This window comes from Hipposideros armiger, unplaced genomic scaffold, assembly GCF_001890085.2.
Source record: "Hipposideros armiger isolate ML-2016 unplaced genomic scaffold, ASM189008v1 scaffold_907, whole genome shotgun sequence".
NCBI classification, from domain to species: domain Eukaryota; kingdom Metazoa; phylum Chordata; class Mammalia; order Chiroptera; family Hipposideridae; genus Hipposideros; species Hipposideros armiger.
This window is the reverse complement of record NW_017732257.1, coordinates 579959-607695: the sequence shown is the minus strand read 5'-3', so window position 1 is coordinate 607695 and position 27737 is coordinate 579959. Positions and strand designations below refer to the sequence as shown.

The 27737-nt window shown below is 38.9% G+C and overlaps 1 protein-coding gene and 1 pseudogene across 4 annotated transcripts in view; one reads left to right on the top strand and one right to left on the bottom strand.

The window, feature by feature from the left end:
- Positions 1 to 27737, bottom strand: part of RNF144B (ring finger protein 144B) — a 177147-nt gene that overhangs the window by 46579 nt on the left and 102831 nt on the right. For 2 of the 4 annotated variants that reach the window (XM_019630394.1, XM_019630393.1), the window contains exon 2: positions 19306 to 19506. The exons of 1 other annotated variant lie outside the window; for it this stretch is intronic. In XM_019630394.1, coding sequence (XP_019485939.1) covers positions 19306 to 19470 — 165 coding nt within the window. In that variant the 5' untranslated portion in view covers positions 19471 to 19506. Of the gene's footprint in view, positions 1 to 2873; positions 2893 to 19305; positions 19507 to 27737 lie in introns of those variants that run through there. One more of the 4 variants, XM_019630396.1, reaches the window with a different exon arrangement.
- Positions 20334 to 22027, top strand: LOC109375163 (6-pyruvoyl tetrahydrobiopterin synthase pseudogene; annotated as a pseudogene).

Genomic DNA, 27737 nt, shown 5'->3' with positions numbered 1-27737 from the left:
CCAGATAGATGGTGTCAGAACTGAGTTGAATTCTTGGACACCCTACTGGTCTCCATATACAAACACATTGGAATACCACAGGGGGAGCCCTAGGCAGAAGGAAGAGGGGTACTTCAACAGAAGGGTAGTGAACTTCAAAGATAACATTCACCTGCCTTACTATTCAACTACCTTACTGACAATGCTTCTCAAACTTTAATGTCCGTTTGAATCACTTGAGGATCTTGTTAAAAATGCAGATTCTGATTCAGTAGGTCTGGGTTCAATGTCCAGGCATACCACAGACCAATTAATTCAGAATTTCTGAGGGAAGAACCACACATCAGTATTTTATATACATGTATATGTATGATTATATATATATATATATATATATATATATTTATATTTATATTTATATATATAGTTTTATTGAGATATTGTTCACATGCTATATAATTCACCCATTTAAAGTGTACAATTCAATGGCTTTTAGTATATTCACAGAGTTGTGCTACTACCAACACAGCAATTTTAGAACATTTCATAATACCAAAAGAAATTCCATGCCCATTAGTAATCACTCCCCATTTCCCCCTCAAATCTCCCCTCCTCCCCAACGTCTAGGCAACCACCAGCCTACTTTCTGTCTCTATGGATTTGCCTATGCTGGACATTTCATATAAATTGAATCACAATATGTGGTCCTTTGTGACTGGCTTCTTTCACTAAGTATAATGTTTTCAAGGTTGATTCATGTTATATATGTATTAGTATGTCTTTTTATTGCTGAATAATATTCTATTGTATGGATATACCATATTTTATTTATCCATTCATCAGCTTTTTGTTATTATGAATAATGCTGCTATGAACATCTATGTACAAGTTTTCGTGTAGAAATGTTTTCATTTCTCTTAGGTACGTATATACTTAGGAGTGGATGTGGTATATAACTCTATTTTTGTCTTTTGAAGAACTGCCAGACTATTTTCCAAAGCAGCTGCATCATTTTACATTCCCACCAGCAGTGTATGAGGGTTCTAATTTCTTGAAATCCTCACCAGAACTTGTTATTCTGTCTTTTTTTATTCTAGTCATCCTAATATGTGTGAAATGGCATCTTACGATGGTTTTGATTTGCATTTCCCTGATGACTAAAGATTTTGAGCATCTTATTTGGAGAAATGTCTAGTCAGATCCTTTGCCCATTTTTTAATTGAGTTGGTTTTTTTATTATTATTGACTTGTAAGAATTCCTTATATATTCTAGATATGTCCCTTATCAGACATGATTTGCAAATATTCTCTCCTGTTCTGTAGGTTACCTTTTCACTTTATTAATTTAAATATAAAGGTTTTTAATTTTGATGAAGTCCAATTTATTTGTTTTCTTTTGTTGTTCATGCTTTACCTAACCCAAGGTCATGAAATTTTTTCTATTTCCTATATTTTCTTCTAAGAGTTTTATAGTTGTAGCTCTTATAGTTAGGTCTATAATCCATTTTGTGGTAAAGTCTGTCCATGGTGGAAGAAAGCGGCCCAACTTCATTCTTTTGCAAATCAATATCCAGTTGTCCCTCTGCTACTTACTAAGAAACTATTCTTTCCCCTTTGAATTACCTTAGCATCCTTGACAAAAATCAACTGACAATAAACATAAGAATTTCTTTCTGGACTCTTAGTTCTACTTCGTTGATCTGTCTATGCTTATGACAGTATCACAGAGTTTTGATTACTACAGCACTATTGTGAGTTTGAATGCAGGAAGTGAGTTCTCCAACTTTGTTCTTCTTTTTCAAGATCGTTTAGGTTATTCTAGGTCCTGTCCATTTCTATATGAATTTTAGGATCAGCTTGTCAATTTCTGCAAAAAATATAGTTAGAATTTTGATAGGAATTGTATTGAATCTATAGATCCATTTGGGGAATACTGCCATTTTAACAATGTTAAGTCTCCTAATCCATGAACATGGGGTGTCTTTGTATTTAGTTTTCTTTTGTTTCTTTCAATGATGTTTTGTTGTTTTCAGAGTGTAAACTTTGAACTTGTTTTGTTAAATATATTCCTCAGTGTTTTACTCCTTTTGGTATTATAAATGGAACTGTTGTCTTAATGCCATTATCATATTACTCTTTGCTAGTGTATAAAAATACAATTGACTTTTGTATATTGATCTTGCATTCTGCAACCTTCTTCAACTGGCATCAGTATTTTTAAACTCTCAACATGATTCCAGTGTGCAACCAAGTCTGAGAACCACAAATTCAATACCATCCATGCTCTCAAGTCTAATCAAGGAAGATATGTCCATCATCATTGCCTTTAAGTCATTTTGTAATATTCAGAGGCATGATGTCCATAGAAAGGAAGGATTTCTTTCTTACCAATGTCCCCGTAGAGAATATATGCATTCAACTAGTTCCAGAAGAAACAGTAAAGGAAGCCCTATACACAAAATTTAAAGTTCTAATTGAGATCCTTTCATACTTAACCCAAAATAGACCTGTGACTTTTTCTGGAAAAGGGTACTAGAGCCACCTTGTAAGTTTGAGAGCAGTCATCTAATATGCAAGATTAAATCTAAGCCTCAATCAAAAGTATTCCAGTTCCCACCACACAAGAGTGATCAAATACTTCTATCTTTATCTCAAGTGATCATGAAACATCTAAATTAAGAAACTCAGTGACAGAAATAGTTCTGAAGAGAAATCCACTGGAAATGCTGCAGCCTGCTTTAGTCCTCACAATGATGCCAATTAAATCTGCTAAAGTGGAAGAACGTTTCAATCAGAGAAGGAAGCAGGCACTAGCATTGGAAAGATCTACTTCCAACATGAGTCATTCAATAACGCTTCCACTGACCTTTCAAAGGTCTTCCCTTTTGTCTTACCTGTACTTCCTTCTTAACAGATGGAGGCCCCAGTTCTTAATTCTTATTCTAGCTCCAAAGAGATCCATCTGTGCCAGGTGCTATCTTACGACATGGTATACCCAGAAAAACAACCGGTGGTTCCAGGAGAAAGAAAACAAGAAGGCTTGCCAAGTTTACATCCTTCTATTTCCTCCAAGGAAACATTAGACCTCAGAACTGCAAGCCCTCAGCTGGCCCTAAGGCCCCAAGCAACAGGCCCAGACAGGCCATGAGAATAAGCACACACAGAAATAAGCGTCAGCAGATCCCACTGAACTCATTTATCACTTTCTTCCTCCTCCTCTAGTGTACCTAAGAAGTCCCTATCTGAACTTTCAAGCAGCTCTTCTGACTCTCAGAACACACATTAGATCTCAGCAACATGGAAAGGAGCAAACCCCAAACTTCAAATTAATACAGGGTCAAGAAACTCCTTCAGCCATGATGTAGATTTATGCAAGTAATCTGCATAAAATATAACCATCCAACCAATCTAAGCAAACACATTGGAGAATGTAGTTTTTACATTCTACTATAGAATTCACAGTATTAAAACTGTACCATTCAAAGAATAAAAGACTAAATGGAGGGATAGATGTAAAGTAAAAAGTTAATGTTAGAATTTAAGAGGTGGTAGGAATATAGAGAATTACTATTAAAATTCTGTCACCTTTTTGAAAAAGCCAGCATGAAAAGGAGCTCACATCAATGGCAACTGGACAATAGTGATGCTGTTCATTTCCTCAAGAGCATATTGTTTCTCCATGCAGAGTGATGGTTAGGAACCAAGTGCTGCCAATTTAGAATAGACAACAGCCATAATCAAAGTTCCTTCTTAGCCACATTTACAAGACAGAATTTATTAGATTTCAGAAACGTGAACTCTGAAAAAGTTGGACAATGATGAACAGTGACTATACAGAATATGAGCAATATTGTTCTATTCAAATTTAATTTGAAATGATTTCATTCAATAACTCCATAGCAAAATCAGAATATCTTTCTATTTATAATTTAGATGGTAACACAATTGCAAGTATGCCTTACCTCATAATTTCCCTCCGAGACTTTGTTCTGAAAACAAGGTGAATGTTTTTGACATTTCCTAAAAAGCAAATTTCTAGAAATCAGGGGGGGTTATATGGAGTACTTACTTTTTTTTTTTCATATTAATTGCCATAATTTGAACCAGTCTTCCTTTTCTTCCTCTTAGTAAATCCAAAGGTTTATGTATCTGAGACTGCTCTTGACTCTCTTGTAAAATCTAACCTAGTTACTGTCTTTGAACTGCCACTTTCCAAATGTGTTGAGTTAGCACCATAGTCTGGCACAGGGGTCGACAAACTGCAGCTCGCAAGCCACATGCGGCTCTTTGGGTATGAACATGTGGCTCTGAAGTAAAATTGAAAATGAAAATAAAACTATCAGAGTTTCATTTATAAGATTTTTAAAGGATATTATTCACATAATGGTGATTTCATTTGTTTTATAGGTCTTGCAAAACTTCGAGGGACAGGATTGGCTCTTCTGTCTCAAAAGTTTGCTGACCCCTGGTCTAGCAAATCAGACTATCAAGGCAGAGATCTTAAGTCAAAGCCATATGATCAGTTCTTTCAGAAATATGTGTCAGTGGTCACAGAAGAGACAGAGGGAGCATATGTATTTCAAAGCACATGACAGTGAGCAATTCATATGCATTTCACCAATACAGTGCTCTGCAAATACCCTAGACCAGTAAGGGCATCAGAACCCCCTGGAGAATGAACTCACAGAGCGTAGGACCCATTCCCCAGAATTTCTGATTCCCTAGGTCTAGGGCAGGTCTCCAAAATGTGTATTTCTAACAAGTTCACAGCATTTGATGATGATGCTGGTTTGAAGACCACACTTTGAGAACTACTGGCCTAGAACTAAAATATTCATTATATGAGGCAGGGGAAAGAAGGAGATGATGAGAATGAAAATATTTGTCAGGCTCCTATGATAACTATGGTATGTGTCATAAAATTATCTCATTTAATCTTCATATCAACTCTGAGACCAGTATTATCCCCTTTTCACACAAAGCAGTTCAATAACTTGACCTAAGTTCCCACAACTAGCAAACATAGAGATTAAGGTTGAAACCAAGATCTAATTGAGACACAGCCTTTGTCTGCTTTCTCTCTACCTCAAAACAATTTCCATATTATTAGAACTAAAGCATGAGAAAATATTGGAATCTTTACAACTTGAAATGCTACTTCTTTCCTTCTGAAGGTATCAATACCATAAACCACACAATTTTTCGAAGACTAGACTCCATTCCATATTAAAACAATCTATATTTAACACACTACCTAGGAAAAGCAGATATTACGGGTATAAAATATTCGTTTCCAGTTGCAGTAAAGATTTCTGTGCTTTAGAGTCACCCATTCGGTAATTGCCCTCAGCACAAAAGAATCATTTGAAAATGACGGCCAGACTGAGGTCCTCTTGTGAACACTGTTCACTTCCACAAACACGATGCATGCAAAGCATGGAAGAACACTAGTCATTGAACCAGGAGGTCTGAGCTTGAACCTTGACATCAGTTTCAACATCTGAATACACACTAAGTGTACTGGGAGCTTCCAGGTGTGTAAAGCAGACCACCTTAGTCTCTCAGCCCTTGGTTTCCTCAAGTAACTTGCACAAAGTCACATAGTTGAAAGTTCATAGCACGCTGCTCAATGCCTTCAATCAGGGGGCATGGCCACAGGTGTATTCAGGTTATAAACTCTCTGGTCTCTGGAAAACTCCTTGGTTTTGGGGGGTTTTTTTGATTTTTTTTTTTTAGCTGAGCTATCCTGCCACCTGTTGGCAGCTCAGCTCAGGCTGGGAATCAAACCGGTGACTCTGTTGCTCATAGCTCGCACTCTTGAGCAAGCTCTTAACCAACTGAGCCACTCGGCCGGCCCTCCTCAGATTTTTTTAATTGGTTGTTCCTTACACCTTCTTTGTATTGACTAAACTGTTATGTACATAAAAACCAGTTTTTTTTATAAGCCAGTTTTGCATTATATAAGCCATTGTCAAGCCTTAGAAACTACAATAGAGTCATAAAAACCCAATGTGAGGCTCATCCATTGTTTAATGCTAACAAAATGTAGGGAACATATACTATGTGCTGAGCAGTATATTATGTATTTTCACAGAGCTTGTTCTTATTTCATCCAAACAACCCTATGATCCAGGAATTAAGAATATGGATCTTGGGCAAGTAACTTAATTCTGCTCTGGTTTCTTTATCTGTAAACCAGAGGGTAAGGGTAAAAAGAAAACAAAAACCTACTCTTGCATAATGCATATGACATGGTAGGCACTCACATGCCCTAACTTGTCTTTCCTGAATTTTTTTAATAGATGAATAAACTGAGAGTCAAAGAAACTGAATAAAAACTCTACATTCACAGGGCTAATAACTCTTAAACACTTTCCATAAGAGTCCAATCAAAAGGACCTCCTTATTGGGGGTATGAATTGATTCAAAACCATTGAGGCTTTTAGCTCACACAGAGCTATTTGTTTCCATGGAAATGAGGCATTGACAGTGTCTAGCTTGATTCTAAGAGGTGCTGTGCATATTTGAAACTCACAACATAATCAATCCTTGATGAATTTAAATAGTCAAAAAAATGGGACTTCAGATTTAGTTGAATTTTCTAGTTCATTCACAACATTTTTGGCTTCTACTTGCCTAAATTTTTAAAAGTTCCTTTTCCTACCTATGTTGTCACTGAACATAAACTTCGTGGTGACATATCTCCCACCACTTTAAGATCACCATTATGAGCATTATTTTTCCATTCATCCATGTTTCCTATGTGTAACATACTTTTCTAGATATGGCCCATTTTTCATTTTGACAGCACTATGAATACCAAGGTGCAAAATAAGTTGAAACTCTACTGGCACTGGACATACCACATATGTTTTTAAAGACAGATTCATGAGATGAGTTTGTTTTGCTACAATTTGCTTCCTCTTTAAAAGAGGAAGAATGGTTTAAACAATGAGATATGTTCTTTTCACATATCAGATTAGAGAGGATGAAAACTTTGAAAATACCCAGAGTATCAAAGAAGGGGGCTTTCCTACAGTATTGGTAGGAAAGCTAAACTGACACAACAGTATGGGAAAGCAGTTAATAACATATATTGATTTAAAACACACTCTTACCTTTTGACTAGGCAATTCCACTTCTCGAAATTTATCCTAAAGAGATATATTTTCACGTCTATAAGTACAAACATTTTCATTTATAATAGCAAAAACTTGAAACAACCTTAAAATCCATTTATGAGGAGGAGCCTAATTAAATAAATGTTGATACATCCATATCATAGAACGCTACACGACACTTAAAAAGGAAGATAGGAAAGGGAGGCCTGTATATGCTTACATAGAAACATGTCCACACTGCACTAAGTTAAATTTATAAAACTCAAGTTAAAGAAAAGTATCCATAAAGATCTCATTTCTCTATTACATGTTGTGTATGAATATATATCCATCCACATGTCTATATGTTTATTTACACACAGAGGAACAGCCTGGAAGAGGGTACAGGTGAACTATTAATATCATCAATACTTTGGAGATTTTTGTTTTGTTTTGTTTTAAAACCAGCATATATTGCATTTATAATTAAAAATTTGCCTTTAAAAGGAAGAGAGCAAGGAAAAAAAGGGATAGGAGGGAAATAAGTAAGTGAGGTTTCACTATATTTCTAATTAAATTCTCTGCCCTATGTCAACATATGTGAAACTAGTCACCACAAACTTTGCATTCAGCTGAAGTGTCAGTCTAGGACTGAAAGCCATCCTGGGCTGGCAGTTGAAGGGAAGAGAGGATTGAGTCATGTAGCCTTTCCTTCTGACCATTTTGTTGGGGACCTTCATTTGCCTGTTGGCTTCCTATTTCTGCAAAAAGAGATAAACAGAGGAACTAAAACTCTATGCATCCTGCCCTTAAATTACTGCAATCTTTGTAAAAATAGCTGAAGTTAACTGGAGTGGCTATCTGCTTCGGCCACAGTCGTCCCTATCTCTCTCAAGTATTTTTGGAAATTGCCATTTAGGTGAATGATTTGCTTGGGATGGCTGAGCGGTCCTCAAAACATGAACGCACAAATCCAAAAAAAAAATGTTACGCTAGTAAATAAGTATCTAGTGTATATCTACTTCATGATCTTAAAAATAGAGATTTTTTTAAATGACCCATTTGGATCATTATATGGATGAAATGAGTTAAGGCACTTAGAACAATTCCTCCCACTGAGTAAGTTGAATAAATGCTTAATATTATGATGACATCAACAATGACAATTAGTGATGCCTAACTGCTTTCCTGGGTTTCTGCCCTCAGTGGACTTCATGTCTAAGTGAGAAGATAAAATAGATCTGTATCAAACAGCTGGACTATAAGGCAATACAACTATTTATATGAAATCTATTTAATTAGATTTTAAATGCTAAATACTTTCAGAGAAGAGATGATAGGATAGCCAATGCCACCATGGTGGGAACCATGTTTGAGTTTTTTACCAATAAATCCCCCACAAACTAGTATTCTGCTTGTCAAAATAAGTATCTGTTAAATGAGTGGAGGAATTGAGCAAGTGGAATAAAACAGAAAGAAAAGAAGAGTGCCCTAGGCAGAAGGAAAGACATGGAGTATGAAATACCTCAAATAAGAGTTATCAGGCGGTGACCTAGAGAGACACTATACAACAGTGCATAGAGGAGCTTGAATGTCGGCACTAAGGGATGTAATTCCAACAGGAGCAAATGAATCCTTAATAATGGTAGTGGCACTTCGACAACAATATTTTAAGAAATCTGACATTAATATCAAAGTGGATAGGAAGGACAAGAAACTAGGGGCATGAAAACAATTTAAATACTCCAAACCTCAAAACTGCAGTCCACCATAACAAATGTAGCATTATGTTAATGATGGGTTGTTCTCTGAGCTCTCACCACCCCACTTCCTTCATCCTACTCCACTGTTGCCCACTTTAAGATCATTTTCCACCCTACGCCAAGGTCATCCTCCCTACCCCACGCCCAAACAAATCCTTCCAGTGGCTCCATAATGCTCTTTAGAGTGGTATACAAACTCCTCCATCTACTAGTCTCTGCTTGCCTCACCCCCAGGCGCACCCATTCTTCCAACAGTATGTTCCAGGGATGTCCTTCATTTTGATTCCTCAGTACGCCACCCTTTGTTGGTTCTGTGCCTTCATGTGTGGCTGCCTGCTCCCTGTAGCACTCTTCCTATCTACCAACGCTGGCATCAAGCAATCTCCTATACATCTTTTGGCCTCCGCCCCTCAGGAAACCTTCCCTGACCTCCTTAAGTCTAGTGTAGGTGGGTTCCTATATGCTGCCCTAGTACACTGTACCTCCTCTGTTAGAGGGGCTGCTTCCCACGCGTTACACACAGCACAGTGGCTGGTACACAGTAGTGCCCAATGGAAGAGCACAATCAAGACTAAGCTGGGGACAGGCGTAGAGAAAATTGGAATTAAGGGTGTAACCTCAAAAGAATAGATAGATAAGCCTTGGTGACACAGTGGCTGTAAGGGAAAGTTCTTTCATTATAATCCCACGTTTGTTTGCCTGCTCTCTGGTTATGGTCTGTATGTTTGCAGCCTATCACATGCTGACATGTGGCTTAAAGAACTAAAATTAAATTAATTAATTAATTAAAATTAATTAAATTAAAAGCAAGTCGTGCTTTTTAAAAAGTCTCTACAACATACACAGATTACCAACATAGCATCTTTTTATAACCTTCTTTGAGAAAAAGAAATTAAGTTTCTTCCTTTATGATAGTACCACACCCCCTACACTGATACCATATGCTTTTCCAAGAGAACATAGAAAAGCCTAAGTACTTGTTCAACCTACAATCAGAGTCAAGAATGTCATGCAAATAAAGCTTATGCCAAAAGAATTATGTCAACAGAAGGGGCAAATGGGGGAAATCAAGTTCTATTTATTAATATTCCCACATTGGACAGAGCACTGCAGAGAATTTTTAATGAGTAATCTTCTTACCCTCTAACAGAAAGATAACCTCCCTTTAAATAACACAGAGCTGTAAGTAGAAAAAAAATTAGATTTTAACCAATTTTATTCTAGAGAGAAGAAATGGTACTAATGAGTAGAATTTATATAGAAGTAGGTTTCAAATAAATGTAGAAGAAAAGATAGTTTAGAACCAGAATTTCCAATAATACTCCTGAGAGTTTTCAAGTGAAATCTAGATGATCGCACTGAATCCAGCAGAGTGACACATGCTAGCTGTATTCCAGGCACTGTACTAAGTGCTTTATCTAGATTATCTACTTCAATCTTCTCTATATCCTTATGAGATGATTTATTATTATTCCTACATTACAGAAGAGAAAATGAAGACTTAGACTACCCAAAGACATTAACAGCTACCACCTACTGGTCTAATCCAAGCTCATCTCTGGCCAGAATTATTATATTTACCCTCTAACTAGTCTCCTTGCTTTCACCCTTGTCCCTTTAGTTCATTCTCTATGTGGCAGCCAGGGTGACTGTGATGGCTAATTTTAGATGTCAACTTGACCAGGCCACAGGCTACCCAGATATTTGGTTTCACATTATTTCTAGTTGTATCTGTGAGAGTGTTTCCAGATGAGATTAGCATTTGAATCAGTAGGCTGAGTAGAGCAGACTGTTTCTCCCCACAAACCCCTCATATGGGTGGGCCTCATCCAATCAGTTGAGGATATGAATAGGAAAAAAAAGGCAGAGAAATGGAGAATTCACTCTCTCTGACTGACTGCATGAGCTAGGGCACTGGTCCACTCCTGCTTTCAGACTGGAACTTACACCAGTGGTTCTCTTCATACTCAGGCCTTCGGACTCAGACTGGAACTACGCCAGTGGCCCTCCTGAGTCTCCAATGTGCAGACAGCAAATCTGTCAGGCTTCACCTCCATAACTGCATGAGCCAATTCATATACATCTCATATTAGACATATATTTCATATTGGATCTGTTTCTCTGGAGAACCTTTACTAACACAGTGACTCACTTAAAACATTGTTAGATCATGTCATTCTATGGGTCAAAACTCTCCAAAGGCTTCTGTTCTTACATTAAACTAAGGCCAAAATCCTTACCATAGCCTGCAAGGTCCTACATGCCAACCCTACTACCTAACTTCATTTCCTATTGCTACACACACACACACACACACACACACACACACACACACACACACACACTCATTCACACTGGCCTTCTTGCTATATCTGAAGACCCCAAGCACACTCTCAGCTTAGGACTACCACACTGCTCCCCTCTGCCTAAAACTCTCTTTTCCCAGATAGCTATACAGCGTGTTCCCCATGTCCTTCAGATCTTTGCTTAAATATTATCTTGTCAGTGAGACTTGCCTGACCATCTACCATAAAGTGGAAACCCCTTCTCCTATAGCCTTCCCTATCCCCCTACCTCTCTTTGTTTTCCCTCAGAACACATATCATCTTCTGACTTCTGAATTTACTTGTTAGTATCTGTGCCTTACATTAAATTTGAGCTGAAAACCAGGCCTTGATCTGAGTGTTCACCACTCTATCTTAACCATCAGAACTGTGCACGGCATAAAAAACATTTGTTGAATAAATGAAACCCAGGCAACCAGATTTGAGACCCATTCTCTTAAACGCCAAACCATACTGGCATCCAGGAAAAGGACTTCTTTCATTAGAAGGGTGGGGGTACTAGAAGAGCTACGGTCCCTTCCAATTCCAGGACTATGATGCTATGACAAAATCATTTGGCCTTAAAAGTATGGTTTTCTTTTGCTGCTCTTTCCTTTCTTGCCACATTTTACTACTTTCTTTGAATAAGTAAGTGGTGAGCATTAGGCATGGATGAGATCATAGGTCCAGGAAGCCAGCTCCTCCTTGACTCATTTCTAATCCATTCCTCATGCTGTTATAATTTGCTCCTATTTCTCAGAAGCTATTTGACCTGTAGTAGCTCAATCATCGATGGAAAAATATAGTGTCAAAATTTGTATTTTAAACCACCGACTTGACTTATAAATACAAAAGTCATCACAGCATTATCTTTAAATCTTTTAACAAATGTAAGCAGTGAGTATACTAAACTCAGTTACAAATAAACAAAGAGAAAGATAAATTTACTGACTCACTGTTTATCACCCAAGATCAAGTTAAGGGAGAGCATAAGACTAACCTTGTAAACCAGTGTATTTTGGTACCAGAAACCAACAGGATAAGAGAGGGTTTTGAACTGGCAGAATTGACTTTTGTCCATTTAATAGTAGTAAAAGATGTGGAATCAAGAGAGCTGAAGAATTAAATGCTTCAGGAAAGTTTGGCAGGTCACATGAACAGAAAAGGGGACAAAAAATTGTTCTGTGACATTGCTGGAGTAAAATCCCTCATTATCTTTCATCGTTCCAAAGAGTTACTAAAAAACAAAAACAAAAAAACAAACACTTTATACTAGACTAAACATACCAAGCCAACAGTAATTATATTATTATGTTCTTACTGGGGGTAAGCAGCTCTTAAATAAATGGTAGCTTGAGATACTCTTCCAGCTGAATCTTTTACGTCCATCAGAAACGTGCTCATCTATTCACGTTCAAAGTTGTATTGCTTTTTTGTTGTTTTTTTCCTGTAAATCCTATTTCAAGATTTTCAGTTCAAACACCCAGCCATTAGCCACTCTTTGGACAAATCCAACAGAGAAATTTCTCTCCACCCTAACTGCTAGTCTGTGGGTGTTTCAGAATAGTAGTAAAGTTGAAATCACCTAAATAATTCCCTTTTTATAAAAGGCTAATGAGTAAGCCAGACAAGTTTTTAAAGGATTTTCTTTCTCTAAAACATTTTTTAAAAACAGAACAGTTCAGTATACTGATAGAACTTAAGAAACAAAGAAATAACAGCTTGGGGCTTGGCACTGTGCTAGATGCTTTACTGGAATTCTTATTTGATGCCTCCTGCAACACTTTGTGACAGGTATTATCATCCCCTCCCTCCCTCCATCCTACAGGTGACAATACTAAGGTTTAGAGAAGCCAAAGATTTTGCCTGAAGACACACACCATTAAATGGCCAAACCTGAACTTGAGATACCTCTGTAACTGCACTCTTAATCACCATGCTACACTGGAAGGAGATGGGAATAGAAAAATGGCATCCCTTATCCTAATACAGGTATCAGTTAGAATCCAGGAAAGAGCCACTGCAGGCTCTTTGCTTCATTTGAAAGTCACCAACCATGTGCGTGCACAAGTGTGCACGTGGACACACACACACACACACACACACACACACACACACACACACACACACCAAATCTTCCCAAACTGAAACGTCTCCCAGACCATATGCTGGTTTTTCTTAAAGGTCACCCACTCAGGCCCCAAGGAAAAGAAGGGTTTGGTCTAAGAAGTTTTATATTTCCTCTCACTTTTTTAAACATTGGAAAATCCATTTGGCTCAGAGAAATGAATAGTAAAAGGAGTTCTAACTACTTACAGCCAATAAAACGTAATGGAGAAAAGGCAAGAATATGGCTGGACTTTATTTTCTTTTTGCTCAGCACATCCTGTCTTTAATCTGAAAGGTAAATAGGCAATGCCCAACATACCAACTCTTTTCAGGTGAAATTATCTAGGTTATAAAAACAAGCAACAACTGTGTTTTCATTATTCTTTAATTCGTGGCTGACAGAAATAGCTTCCAAAATAAATCAAAGAGGCAAATATTACTCACAAGAGAATAAACCCACAAATTTGCCCTCCTTTGATAACTGACTTTGTGAATTTTTTTTTCTTTCACTTGAATTATAATTGTGTGGTATTACCTGGAAAAGTGTGTTGCAGAAGCCAGAAGAAGAAATTCTGAATTTTCATATTTGGGTTATTTAAATCCACAGGGGAGACAGTGAGAGAGAGGGAGAGAGAGAGAGAGAGAAACTGACTTTTTGCATATCATTAGTTAGCAAACTAATATCCCTGAGACATATTACCTTCAATTGCAAGAACAAGTAATTTTGCAAGACCTCTCTCCATAACCCCAAATAACTTCTCTGGCTCCATAATACACTCATGACCCATGACTTCAGTCATGCTACTATGAGCTGTGCCCATTTTTGTTCTGCAGATTCAGCTTCCCCTGCTTTGTATTACATTTTTTTCTGTATATTAAAGCTGAGCAAACAGTCTAACAGGATCCATCTTCACAAGTAGAACATGTTAAATTTCTTTTACGAAGAAACTAGATATATTGATAGATTATGTAAAGCAATGTCCATCACATTCCTTTCTCTGGATGTCACTTAATCAAGAATTAACTACATGGAATAATTTAAAGCAGCATTCTTCAGAACACTGGTTGTGGGGAAGTTAACAGGTATGCCACAAGAAAAGGTGGTATAGTCAAGTGGAAATGCTTCAGAAGAAGTTAAACAGGGTCCTCTTGCTTTCCTCTTAACCACAAAATTTCACAGGGCCTCTAAAATGCAAATATACATTAGGTCTCTCCGAGAGAGGACTAGAGAACATACCAGTTTCCAACTTAATTTGACTGTGCAACACTTTAGTCAAGGAGCATCTCTGTTTCACAGAGCTGGGGTCTATGGAACACACTTGGGTTGGGGGAGGGGCACCTATTTAAAAGCCAGGTCTCGGGGCCAGCCGAGTGTCACGTTGGTTGAGAGTTGGCTTGAGACGCCAGCTCTGAGCAGCAGGTTCGGATCCCACATGAGGCCAGTGACACTGCGCCCTCTGCAGCTGACATAATGAGAGACAGCTCGATCTGGAGCTAGGCTGCCATGGGTTGCCGGTGACGGCGTAGGCTGCAGTGGGGAGCTGACCAGCAGCTGATGTGAGCTTTCGTCAGCTGCTGGGAGCTGCCGTGAGCAGCCGTCCAATGGCCAGCAAACAACAACCTCACCCAGGAAGAGCGCAATGATAATACCAACGTGGGCCAGTGAAGCGACATCCTCCACAACTAGACTGAAGAACAAAAGAACAGCAACTTGTCTGTTCCCCTTCCCCAATTCCCCAACGCTGTTCCCCTCCCCCAATTCCCTAATAAAATCTTAAAAATAAATAAATAAATAAAAGCCAGATCTCCCTAAAAATTAGGAATGAGCTGGCTAACATCCGATGGGCAAGTAAGACACTCCACATCTGTCCATTCTGCAACCCCAGAGCACAACGATCTTGAAAACAAAAAGAATTCAACCTTATAACAAATGGTCAGGGATACGTCTTAGGGAAAATGGGACAAGGATAGAATATATTAAAAGCTTGATTAAATCTATGAAAATATACCAATATAGCACCATATCTAGCAGAAAGACCATTACATTTGGGTATTCCCCTAATGAGGGGGAGAGAGGGACTATCTTAGCAAACCCATTTAAATATATGGTATAGACAAGAAGTCTTTCCCAGCCAATAAACTGGGAGATGACATCCAATCATATGTAAAGTTGGAAATTAGTAGTACATGGCATAATAAAGTTACAAATTTCTTTTCAGCCTTGAAAACGCAAAACACACATTTGATATCTTCAGTTTGAGTGTAAATTAATATCTGGGGGGATTAGACACATTTTTAAGTAGTTTTTTTAAAAAGAAGAAATAAAAGGTCTAACAATAAAAAGTTAGAGTAATATTTCAGGTGAGTTTTCTATCAGTTGCAAATTTGTAGACACTAATGTAATCAAACACATACAGCTTACTATTCTGGCAGATCATAGGGGATGGGGTATGAGGAAGCCAGGGAAGATTAATGTTTATAGGTACAAAAAGTTCCACAGTTGGAGGGATACCAAAAATACCAAGCCACTGACTTTCTGCTTTTGAGCACTCCTTAACAATAAGGAAGTATGACCCTAGATGACAGAATAATCTAATTGTACTACTAACTCCTACCCCTAAATGGCAGAAGAAGAAATGAGAAGCGGTTGTGCTATTCTTAATTGGGAACTAAGATCTATTGAAACAATGTCAGTGTCAGCTCCCCTGTGGCTATGAAACACAACCTTTGCTTGTGTACTCATTACCCAACTTTGACCCACAAACTTGAATTCTGCACTATTAAATCTCATAGCAAAAATGGAATTCCATATCCTGCTTTTTAAACATCAGTAACCCTTGAACAAAAATTTCCATCCTGCCTTTCACCAAATGTTGCTTCTGACTCATCTGTTTCAAGGGTTAGCAAGAGTCCCACAATCACGAGAAAAAGAGAAACAATCATTTTTGAAGCACAGCATTCAGAAACAAAGCAATATCAAAGGAAACGGAGCTGCCCTCAACGACAAGGCCATTTCCTCACTTCCTATAAAGCAACACTCACTGACAAGATGAGAAAGAACCCGCACAAACATCACCTAGGGAGGCCTTCTCCTGAGCACCCTACTTGATCTGTAACATGCCCTCGCCCTGCACTCCTAACCTCCTGCTCGACTTTTTTTCTAAGCCCTTATCACGCAATACTGTAACTTACCTATTGATTATGTTTATTGTTTATTGTGAAACTTGCTTTGATAAGAGCAAAGATCTCTGCTGGGTTTTGTTTCTTTAACTGATAAACCCTGGTGCCTAGAATAGTTCATGGGACACAGATGCTGATCGCTAGATTTTTGTCAAAGGGATGGACAAACAATACTATCGCCATCTTGGGCCAACCAAGTTGGTTAAGAGTTGGCTTAAGAGCGCAAGCTCTGAGCAATAGGGCCGCCAGTTCGATTCCCACCATGGGCCAGTGATGCTGCGCTCCGAGGTGAGCTGTCGCTGAGCTGCCAACAGGTAGCAGGAAGTCTCAGCTGGTGTAACAACAAGATTGCCTATTCGATGGTGGTCTACATCCACCCGCAACTAAGACTGAACTCAGCACCTTGAGCTGAGCTGCCGATCGGATGGCTCAGTAGATAGAGCGTGCGCTCTTAACAACAAGGCTGCTGGTTCCACTCCTGCATGGGATAGTGGCTATGCCCACCCGCAACTAAGATTGAACACAGCACCTTGAGCTTAGAGACTACGAGCTGCCAACCGGAAATCAGATGACAACTGGTGCCCTCCACAACTAAGATTGAAGAACAACAACTTGGCTGGTCCCCTTCCCCAATTCCGCAACACTGTTCACCTCCCCAATTCCCCAACACTGTTCCCCTCCCCCAATTCCCCAATAAAATCTTAAAAAAAAAAATTCTATTGCCATCTTTGGATCCTAAAGTTCAAAATATAAGAAAAGGATTTCAGTCCCTTTCCTTTTTACCTAGAAAGCATGCTGAGATTCTCCCTACCCTAATCCTCAATCAAAAAAATTTTTTAGGAAAACTGGTATAAGCTAGCTTGAAAATGTGCCACGTTGATTAAATTAACAACGAAATATGAAATAAGATTTATTCCACCTAACTTGTCTTCAGAAAAAGAATGCATAGTCAACCTTAGTAAACATGCATCTTTATAAATGATTCTACTTCCTAAATGATTCCTTTTTCTGTATTTCCCTTGATTTAGCCACTGATCACTGTAACTAAACTATTCAATTTCCTTCACAAGTTAGGGCATTAAACCCACACTTGTCTGCTGATTACTGTACTGACTACATAATAAATATTAACAGCCTGCCTACCAAAGCAAAGATAAATGGTAAATATTGTAATTAAGAATCCTGGCCGGCCGAGTGGCGTGATGGTTAAGAGCTGGCTTGGGACACCAGAGGGCCCCGGTTCCGATCCCACATATGAGGGCCAGTGACACTGCCCTCTACAGCTAAGATGCTGAACAACAGCTCAGCCTGGAGCTGGGCTGCCCGTGAGTCACCGGCGACGGTGTAGGCTGCAGTCCCTGTGGCAGTGGGTTGCCATGGGCTACCGTATGTAGCCAGCAGCCAATGTGAGCGGCCAGCAGCCGCTGTGAGCGGCCGTCCAGAAGCCGGCGACTGATGTGCCTCGCCCGGGAGGAGCACAATGATGGTACCATCTTGGGTCAGTGAAGCAACGTCCTCCACAATTAGACTGAAGAACAAAAGGATAGCAACTTGTCTGTTCCCCTTCCCCCAATTCTCCAGCGCTGTTCCCATCCCCCCAATTCCCCAATAAAAATCTTTAAAAAAAAGAATCAGGCCCTCCCCTCTACCATGCTGAGATACCCAGCACTCTTCCTGTTTGACTCTTAATCCATCCTAAGTTTTAAAGTATAGTTGATTCGGATACCTACCGGAGAGAGGCAGGTACCATAAACAGAGGAAGGATCATCTATTTCTAGGCCTATAAATACAGGCCTGTAGTATCTTACCCCTTTTTCATTGCTTCGTGAACATTTTATAACATTTGTTATTTTAAATTTCCCAACTGGGGATCCAAACAAAAATGTGTTGGGGCCAGATATGGTCCATGCGCATCAGTTTGCAGCCTCTTGTTTGAAACCTCAGCTGGAAGATCACTGCCACCAGCACGCCCCACACCCCCAACCCCAGCTGCGTGAGATGCTCCTGTGGTATATTATGTTTAGCCGTCCCTGATTTCTCCAGACTCGTGTAAGTTCCTTGAAAGTGTCCATCTTCCCTGCAGGAAGTATCTTATTCATCTTTATATTCCCAACATTTAGCAGAGTGCCTGGCACACAGAAGCTCAAAAAAATGTCTCAATAAATGAAAATCTGAATAAGGCCACCTGGGCTCACACTTCTAGTTGTCACTCTGAACTCATCAGTCTGTTTCCTGTCATTTTACCTTAACCAACCAACTTTCAAGGAACCCTGTGATAAAAGTCACAGGTATTGATACCAAGTATCAGAATGAAAGAGACAAACCCATGCCTGAAGACCTAGAGTTTCTCTGTTACAAAGAATAAGCAGCCTTCAGCATATTGTGAAAATATACAAAAGGGGAAGGGATACAACAAAGTAAAACAGTTGTATAACATGTGCCTTGTTGGAGATGAGCAAGTATGTGAAAGAAAATTCAGTAAATTACTACCTGATTTCTCCATCATCCAAATTCCCAATGAGCTTCTTACAGATAATAGTTGTTAACTAAGGCATGTTAAAAAGTCTCTATTTTGTTCCTTAGCTAGAACTTGAAGAACAGAAAAACTCTGCCTATTCAACCAATAATGAAATCTCATACACACATTATACTTTTCCTAAAAACCAGTAAATACAAGATTTACCATTCAAGATACTATTTGGAAACAGATCCAAATGTGGAATTGCTCTCCAATGCAGGATCACATTGTAGCAAACCCTGGCTTCTCAGTAAGCCACAGAAATGTACCCTGTACTTTTACAATTCTTCCTTTTCTATTTTCTCATGATGAAAGCATTAAGGAAAACTTACAGCTGTGCAAAAGATGCACCGGCATTCCTGGAGTGTGGTCATCTTGTCCAAAGACTGTTCACACAGGCAGAGTTTGCAAGTGACGAGGGGAGCAAGGGGCAGGTCTCCAGGGGTTGGATTTTCAGCAGTCATGGTGAGACAATGCAGCCTATCCACTGAGTCCATCAGCCTGTCTTCGGCCTTCTTCACTCTCCTCAATCCCTATTGAAAGGTCCAAAGCACAGAAAATGTTATATCATTGATACAGCTATTGTTGACCAACGCATCTGGGCACCAACAGAGCGAATGCTCATCCTCAATGATCTCTAAGCATACAGTGAATGTGTTTCTGAGGACCATGGGGTAAAGGACTTGCAATCTTGGCAAGATGTTCCTGGAGTCCTGAAATTCAGTGACCTCCCTGTCCTCATATCATGGAAACTATGGGAATTAAATGACCACTACGAACAAACATTCCATTTAGGAGTCACACCACAGTAATCAATTCAATAGATCCAAAAAAATACTTAAAAATAGGATCACTAAAAAAGTTAAACGAAGAATCACCATATGATCCAGCAATTTCACTTCTAGGTGTACACCCAAAAGAACTGAAAACAGACTCAAACAGATAACTTGCACACCGATGTTCATAGCAGAATTATTCCCAATAGCTAAAAGGCAAAAGCAATTAAAATGTTCATCAACAGATGAATGGGTATACAAAATATGATATAAACGTAAAATGGAATCTTTTTCAGCCTTACAAACTGAAATTCTGACATATGCTACAACATGAGAACATTGGGCTAAGCAAAATAAGCTGGAGACAAAAGGGCAAATATTGTATGATCCCGTTTATATGAGGTATCCAGAGCAGTCACACTCATAGAAACAGAAAGTACAGCTGGGGGAGGGGGAAATGGAGAATTATTATTTAGTGAGCATGGAGTTTCTGTTTGGGATGATGAAAAAGTTCTAGAAATGGATAGTGTGATGGTTGCACAACATTGTGAATGTACTTAATGTCACTGAATGATACACTTAAAATGGCTGAAATGGTAATTCTTATGTGTATTTTACCCAAATAAAAGAAATTTTCAATAGGGTGTTAATGTTGTGTTCATTCACATACATTATTTCATTTAATATTTTGCAACCATGATGATTATTTCCTTCATTTTATAGATAAATTGAGGTCCTGAGAAGTTAGGCAATCTTCCAGAGTTCTCAGAAGTTGTACATTACAGAGTAAAGCTTAAACCTCCATCTTCCGAGGCCACGCCCAGTGCCTGGTCCATTGTAGCAGAGTGGCCCACAAACGAATATTATGTAGAGGGATGGAGCAAGGAGAGAGAGAAAAGTAGAAAGGGGGGAAAAGAGAGAAGAAAAAAGAGAGAGACATGACTGAAGTTCTTCCACTAGATTGTTTTTATTCAGAATATTTTTCAAAGGGGTAAAATAATTGTGAAAATAATCTTCCTGCATATTCACAGTTTATAGCATATCAAGACATTTTATGTTCTGATTAAATAAAAGCAAAATCCTAAAGTTCTATTTTTTTTTTAAGATTTTATTGGGGAATTGGGAAAGGGGAACATCCAAGTTGTTGTCCTTCAGTCTTAGTTGTGGAGGACACAGCTAGCTCAGCTCCAAGTCTAGTTGCCATCCAGCCGCCCATCGGCAGCTCGCGGCCGCTCAGCTCAAGGTGCCGTGTTCAATCTTAGTTGCGGGTGGGCATAGCCCACCATCCCATGTGGGAGTCGAACTGGCAACCTTGTTGTTAGGTGCATGTGCTCTCACCATCCTGCCACCTGTTGGCAGCTCAGCAGCAGCTCAGCTCGGGTGCAACTCACTAGCCCATGTGGGAATCGAACCAGTGACCCTATTGCTCAGAGTTCGAGCTCTTAACCAACTGAGTCCCTCAGCCGGCCCTAAAGTTCTTACTATTTTAAAAGACTGTGGCCAATTATAATAAATTCTGCAATAGAAATAATTGTAAATACACTCTCCTCATACAAGAATCAGACTTTCTTCCTCCTAAATTTTGGGCAAAGAAATTTACATGTTCAGCATTTGCTACATAGCCCCACAGCGGCTTAAGTCTCAATAGGCATAAAAATACTAAAACAATGGCAGTAAAAACAAATTATATCAGGTGGAAAGAAAAAAAAAATCTGACATCTAACTGCTCTGACTTTCTTAATGTCATCCCAGAAAAAGTCAACATTTATTAACTCTTGTAACCTGAAGCATTCAAGGCTTTTCACCTACTCCCTGAGTGGTAGAAGACGACTTGATTAAGAATAAATTAGTCGGCCTCGGGGTGTCAACGCAGGCGTGAGTGTCCCGCCTCGTCTCCTTCAGCACGACCCACCGGTTCCATAGCCAATCTCTGAGTAATGAAGAAAACTTGAAACTGTTTGGGAAATGCAAGAATCTCAATGGCCATGGGCACAATTATAAAGTTGTGGTGACAGTACATGGAGAGATCGATACTGTTACAGGAGTGATTATGAATTTGACTGACCTCAAAGAATATATGAAGGAGGCAATTATGAAGCCCCTTGACCATAAGAATGTGGATCTAGATGTGCCATACTTTGCAGATATTGTAAGCACAACAAAAAATGTAGCTGTATATATCTGGGAAAACCTCCAGAAATTTCTTCCTGTGGGATTTCTTTATAAAGTAAAAGTCTATGAAACTGACAATAATATTGTAGTCTATAAAGGAGAGTAGCCCCTAAGGGTTAATACTATAGAAAGATTTAGTTTCCGTGATTGAAAACTATCTTTATCCCTTTGGACTATTAAGAAGTCATCACATAATTATTATTGCACCTCCACACTGTGTTCCAGAATGCCTGATTTATTGAAATCATTGTGAATAAAACTTGTTTTAAATTCAAATCCGTTTTAAAACCAAACTTGTATCCTGGATATTATTTAGAGAGTCTTTTTATATATATTAAAAATCACTTCATTTCAGCAAAAAAAAAAAAAAAAAGAATAAATTAAATAGGAAGCTAAACAGCGATTGGCTTGCAATATGATACTTCTTGAACCAATAAGGTTCAAGACACAGTATTCTTATTCAATTAACTATTAATGAGTTATCATCCAAGAGCAAATTAAATTCAAATCAACCCACATATCAAATTCAAAATTTGAAATAAAAAAAATCTCTCTTTAGAGTCAATTAGGGGTTAAAATGAATGACTTTACCTTTCTACTCTTCCCAGTTTATGCTTAAATAACTATCACCCATTTGTTTCTCCAAGACTCCCCAGTTCATAGCGCACAGAGGTTCATCAATCTCCCTAAACTGCTGTCTCCTCATTTTATTTTCCCAACACTGCTCAGACAATATATTCTTTTTTAAAATATTTTTTTATTGGGGAAGGGGGGATGGGAACAGTGCTGGGGAATTGAGGGAAGGGGAACAGACAAGTTGCTGTCATTTTGTTCTCCAGTCTAGTTGTGGAGGACATTGCTTCACTGGCCCAAGTTGGCACCATCACTGCGCTCTTCCCGGGTTAGGCAGATCAGTCGCCGGCTTCTGGACAGCCATTCACTGCGGCTGCTGGCCGCTCACGCTGGCTGCTGGCTACACACGGTAGCCCATGGCAACCCACTGCCACAGGGGCTGCAGCCTCTGCCATCGCCAGCGACTCACGGCAGCCCAGCTCCAGGTTGAGCTGTTGTTCAGCATCTTAGCTGTGGAGGGCAGTGTCACTGGCCCTCATATGTGGGATCCGAACCAGGGCCCTCTGGCGTCCCAAGCCAGCTCTTAACCATCGCGCCACTCGGTCGGCCCTCACACAATATATTCTGAATAACATTCCCCCCACCCCAAAAAAAGAGAAATTCCAAGTCAAACAACAAAAAGAAATGCAGCCCATAAATGCTTCCTGCGAAGGAAAGATGGGAAATTACACGGGCAAGAACCAACCCACACCACAAATGTCAATTACGCTTCTGAGCCCATTTGAGGAAAGCTGTTGAGAATAGATAAATCCTATTGTTCCAACCTAACAAGAGATCTAGGTATTATTGAAGAAAGTCAATTATTTCTCAGTTTCAACCTATATTAATTTTTAGAAAGAGGCATTAAACAGGCCAAATTTTTAATGTACTTGAAAAACAAAGACATCATTAGATACCTCTTAGAAGGTGTATCTTAGAAACAGCCTTCTTTTGGGCCGGCTGGGTGGCTCAATTGGTTAAGATTGCGAGCTCTGAGCTGCAGGGTCGCCGGTTCGATTCCCACATGAGGCAGTGGGCTGCGCCCGAGCTGAGCTTCCACTGGGCTGTCTATGGGTGGCAGGATGGCTCAGCTGGTGGGAGCGCGTGCTCCTGGCAACGGGGTTGCTGGTTTGACTCCTGCATGGGATGGTGGGCTCTGCTCACCCACAACTGGGATTGAGCATGGCACATTGCGTTGAGTGGCCGTGAGCTGCCGTCGGGTGGCCAGATGGCAACTAGACTTGGAGCTGAGCTAGCTGCGCCCTCCACAGCTAAGATTAAAGGACAAAAACTTGGCTGTCCCCTTTCCCAATTCCCCAAAACTGTGACCCTTCCCCAATTCCCCAATAAAAATCTTTAATAAAAAAAAATAGCCTTCTTTTGAAGACAGAACTAGAAATGGTGTTAATCAAGGCCATCTGAAACATACTCTTGTCCCTTGCTCTATACATAAGTCTTTACTCCTCAGTTTATGAATTACATGCCTATAGGTTATAAAATCAAAATTATAAAAATATAAATATATCCATCATCCCCAAAAGTTTCTCCTGCCCTCTTTATGTACCATTCTTTTGCATATATGTCATAAGAACATTTAATACAAGATCTACCCTTAGCCAAACTTTTAAGTATACACTGTTTAACCATAGGCGTTACGTTGTTCCACAAGTATATGCTTATCTCCAAACTTACCAAGTAGTACACATTAAATATGTGTAGCTTTTTGTCTGTCAATCATATTTCAATAAAGTGGATTAAAAAATATATATATATAAATTTAAAAACATTTTATATATAAAATGTTTTATGACATAAAATCTTTTTACAAAGCACAGATCTATTTTCTTAAGAAAAAAAAAAAAAAAGAAAGAAAGAAAGACATTCCAAACATTCCCCCATCTAGGCAGTACTTGTGACTCAGTGGGATAGAGGAAAAAAGTCACATATTTCATCTCTTTGATATGGGAACAATCCAAAATGATTTTCAAAAAACAGTGATTTCTTTTTCTGTGTACAATAACACGAATTCCCCAAAGTGATGGCTTTCAAGCATTTTTAAAGCAATGGAATTTTATGAAAACAAAATCTTAAGTAAATGCCACTGTATAAAAGAGATAAGGAAGATGAGTGCTGGTTGCAGCAGTGCTGGGAGGCCCAGGCCCGGTCCTGTTGACCTTTCCCTCAGCAGCCTGCCAAGAGTCATCACAGAAGCTGAAGGCTTCACTCTGCACAGTTTGAAAACCAGCCCTTTGTTTTTTCACTCTGGGTAAAATCAATAGTGAATATTTTAAAAATGAATGACACATAGTGGGCACTTCATGAAAAAAGAATATCAAACCAAAAAATCCTTTCACTGTTGATTCATTAGAAATTGAACTCTTCGAGCACTAATCAGGAGAACCCTGATGCTCTCTAATGAATTCTCCCACACTTGAGATGTTTGTGAATGGCTCCACAGTGTCCTTCATTTATGTCTTGTTAAGATTCACCAATCTCCACGACATGAAACTACCAACAGTAGAAACACATCCCCTACCCAAACTACTAGTAAATGGCATGAAATTCAGAGGGGGTGCCCACAGGAAGACTGACCACACACTCGCAGCCCTTCCTGACTCTTTTCTGGGACCACATCCTCATAGGTACACTGACAATTCACACCACTCCCCCCAGGGTTGTAAACGTCTTCCTTCCAGAGAGCCTGTAACTCATTCTTGCTCAACTTGTTTTGCCTCATACTTCACAGTTTACCTTAAATAAGAAAGTCACTTGAATATTCCACACTACTGCTTGATTTAAAACAATAACAATTATAATTACTTTTACAATTATTACAAATGTGACTGAGGTTCTCACTGGGTTTTAAGAGCCCAATGACCAAAGAATTTTGGCACAGAATGCAAGGGGCATGTTGGAAAGAAAGAAATCCGACAGCTGCCTTCAGGTTTAAACTTTCTAAAGTTGGTGGCAGGGTTGGGGTAGCGTGGTGAGGGCAGACTTCAGAGCCAACTTACAGAAGTATCACTTGCTTAACTGTACAGCTAACCACAAAAAAGGATAGACCGACTGGGGATGCAAGGAAGAAAAGCCACTCTAAAGCATCTGATTTTGTGCTAAATTACCAGGAAAGGGGAATCAGCAGTTCTATCTACTCTATAGGTGTCTCTTGCGCTATAAAGTGTTCATTATATGAGAAGCATGTACTATCTGATAAGAAAGAACAGACAAGTCACTTTTTCTCTCATGTGTTTTCATTAGAATTGCCAAAGAAAGGAATACTTCAGAAGCGGTGCTGGAAGCACAGGATGTATAAGGAATTTTCATAGTCTGCTGGCGGCCTGAAAAAGCAATCTGCTCCAAAAATACAGAGGTTGGGAGAGCCAACATTCAAAGTATTTTTAACTAATATATTTATGCTTCTTTCACTACCTAAAATCACAGTAGTTAGTCCATCACACAAAAAAATAATGTGATTGAAAATGATAATATTTTACTAGGATACTTATCTAGTTATTTAGGAATTTTTACACCCTTCTGCAAAAAATCTTTAAACATTAGATAAACTGATAAAACACAATTACAGAGACTAAGACAAATAGAAAGCTACCAAAATGAATCAATTGGACATTACTGATCTGTGCTGAAGTCTTAGTTCCAGGTTGTGCTGTGCAAGTCTAAGAGTTACTCAAGGAACAAGGAACAAAATAGAAGAGGAAACACATGAATACTCTCAAAATGTTTACATGCCCATGCAAGACACTGAGTAATCCCTGTGCGGTAACTGGAATAAAAGATATGAATGCATGACTACGACAGGGAGCTAACAAAGGGAAGGGTTTTCATGAAGGGTAGGTGGTAGAAAGGTACAGCTGAATTGTTGCCTTGTGTAATGGAGAGAGATTCTCAGGAAGCCAATACTCTAGCCGAGCAGAAAGAAACAGCAATCCAAAAGTCCCATCTCTGTCTTGTCATTAAGAAAGCTCACCCAATACAAACTAAAAATGACAAGCCAGGCAACCAGCTTCCACTCAACACAATCTGATAATCAGCATTGTGTTGACCTTGGCATTTCGGCCCAATACAATGATTTATTTAGCTGCTGGTTCATGATCTTAACAGAAGCGATTAGTGACTCAAGTGCTGAGTCTAGCAAAGTGCTGACCATCATCAGCCATTAACCATTTGCTCAAGTTCTACCCTAAATACAGTCTGGAATGGAAGGTAGACCAGCTGGCTGGTAGAGTAGTGAGGGCCATGGGTAGTATTGGTATTAAGTAAGGCAAGGACTTAGAGCAGACCTCCACACAGGCCACTGTTATGGTTCTACTCCCTGATTACATCTTTGATCCACTCTCTGGTCATTGAGGGACTAGATGAACCAGTGCACATCCAATAATATCAGAGAACCAATTCTAATATGTGTTCTAAGAAAGAACAAATGAGGACATAGGCAGCCTCACTAGTAATCAGAGAAATGCAATTACTTAAGTATATTTTATATTTATTTAATTGCTTTTTAAAAGAACAATGCTCAAGGCCAATGAGTAGATACATGGCATCACACATAGCACACTTCATCATTATTTGAAAAAGTAAAATGATTAAAAACTATTCTCTAAAATAACCAAACCCAAGAAATAACTTAATTTGAAGATGCAATGGAAGTAAATCTTCACTTACTCAGGATTTGTGAGGGAGCAGCACTGTTGTAAAACACTGTTTATCACTGTGTCTCATGTGATAAAAGGGAAATTTTGTTCTTTTCCCTGCTGTTTCAAAGCTTATTCAGAGGAAATGAAATGAAAAAATACTTCAGTCTGTATAATTCCTTAGTTTTAACATCTTTATCTCATCAGTTTCCAGGATGTTAATAAGATTTTAACATTGTAACTTGAAGACCATTATCTTCTAAAAATGGAACTGATATCCAAATATATCTCTATTAACTTGTTTTGTGGATAAAAAGGACAGACACTTGATTAGGATGAGCATCTTAAAGATTAGCAAGAACTATTTTCTAGACAGTCTCTTTGCTATTTCAAATGAGGTTATGAATAAATTCTGTTACAACTATTTTAATAAGATCTAATTTTTTCCAACTGTATTGACATATAATTGATAATACATAACATTGGATAAGTTTAGGGGCCGGCCGAGTGGCGTGTTGGTTAAGAGCTGGCTTGGGACGCTAGAGGGCCCCGGTT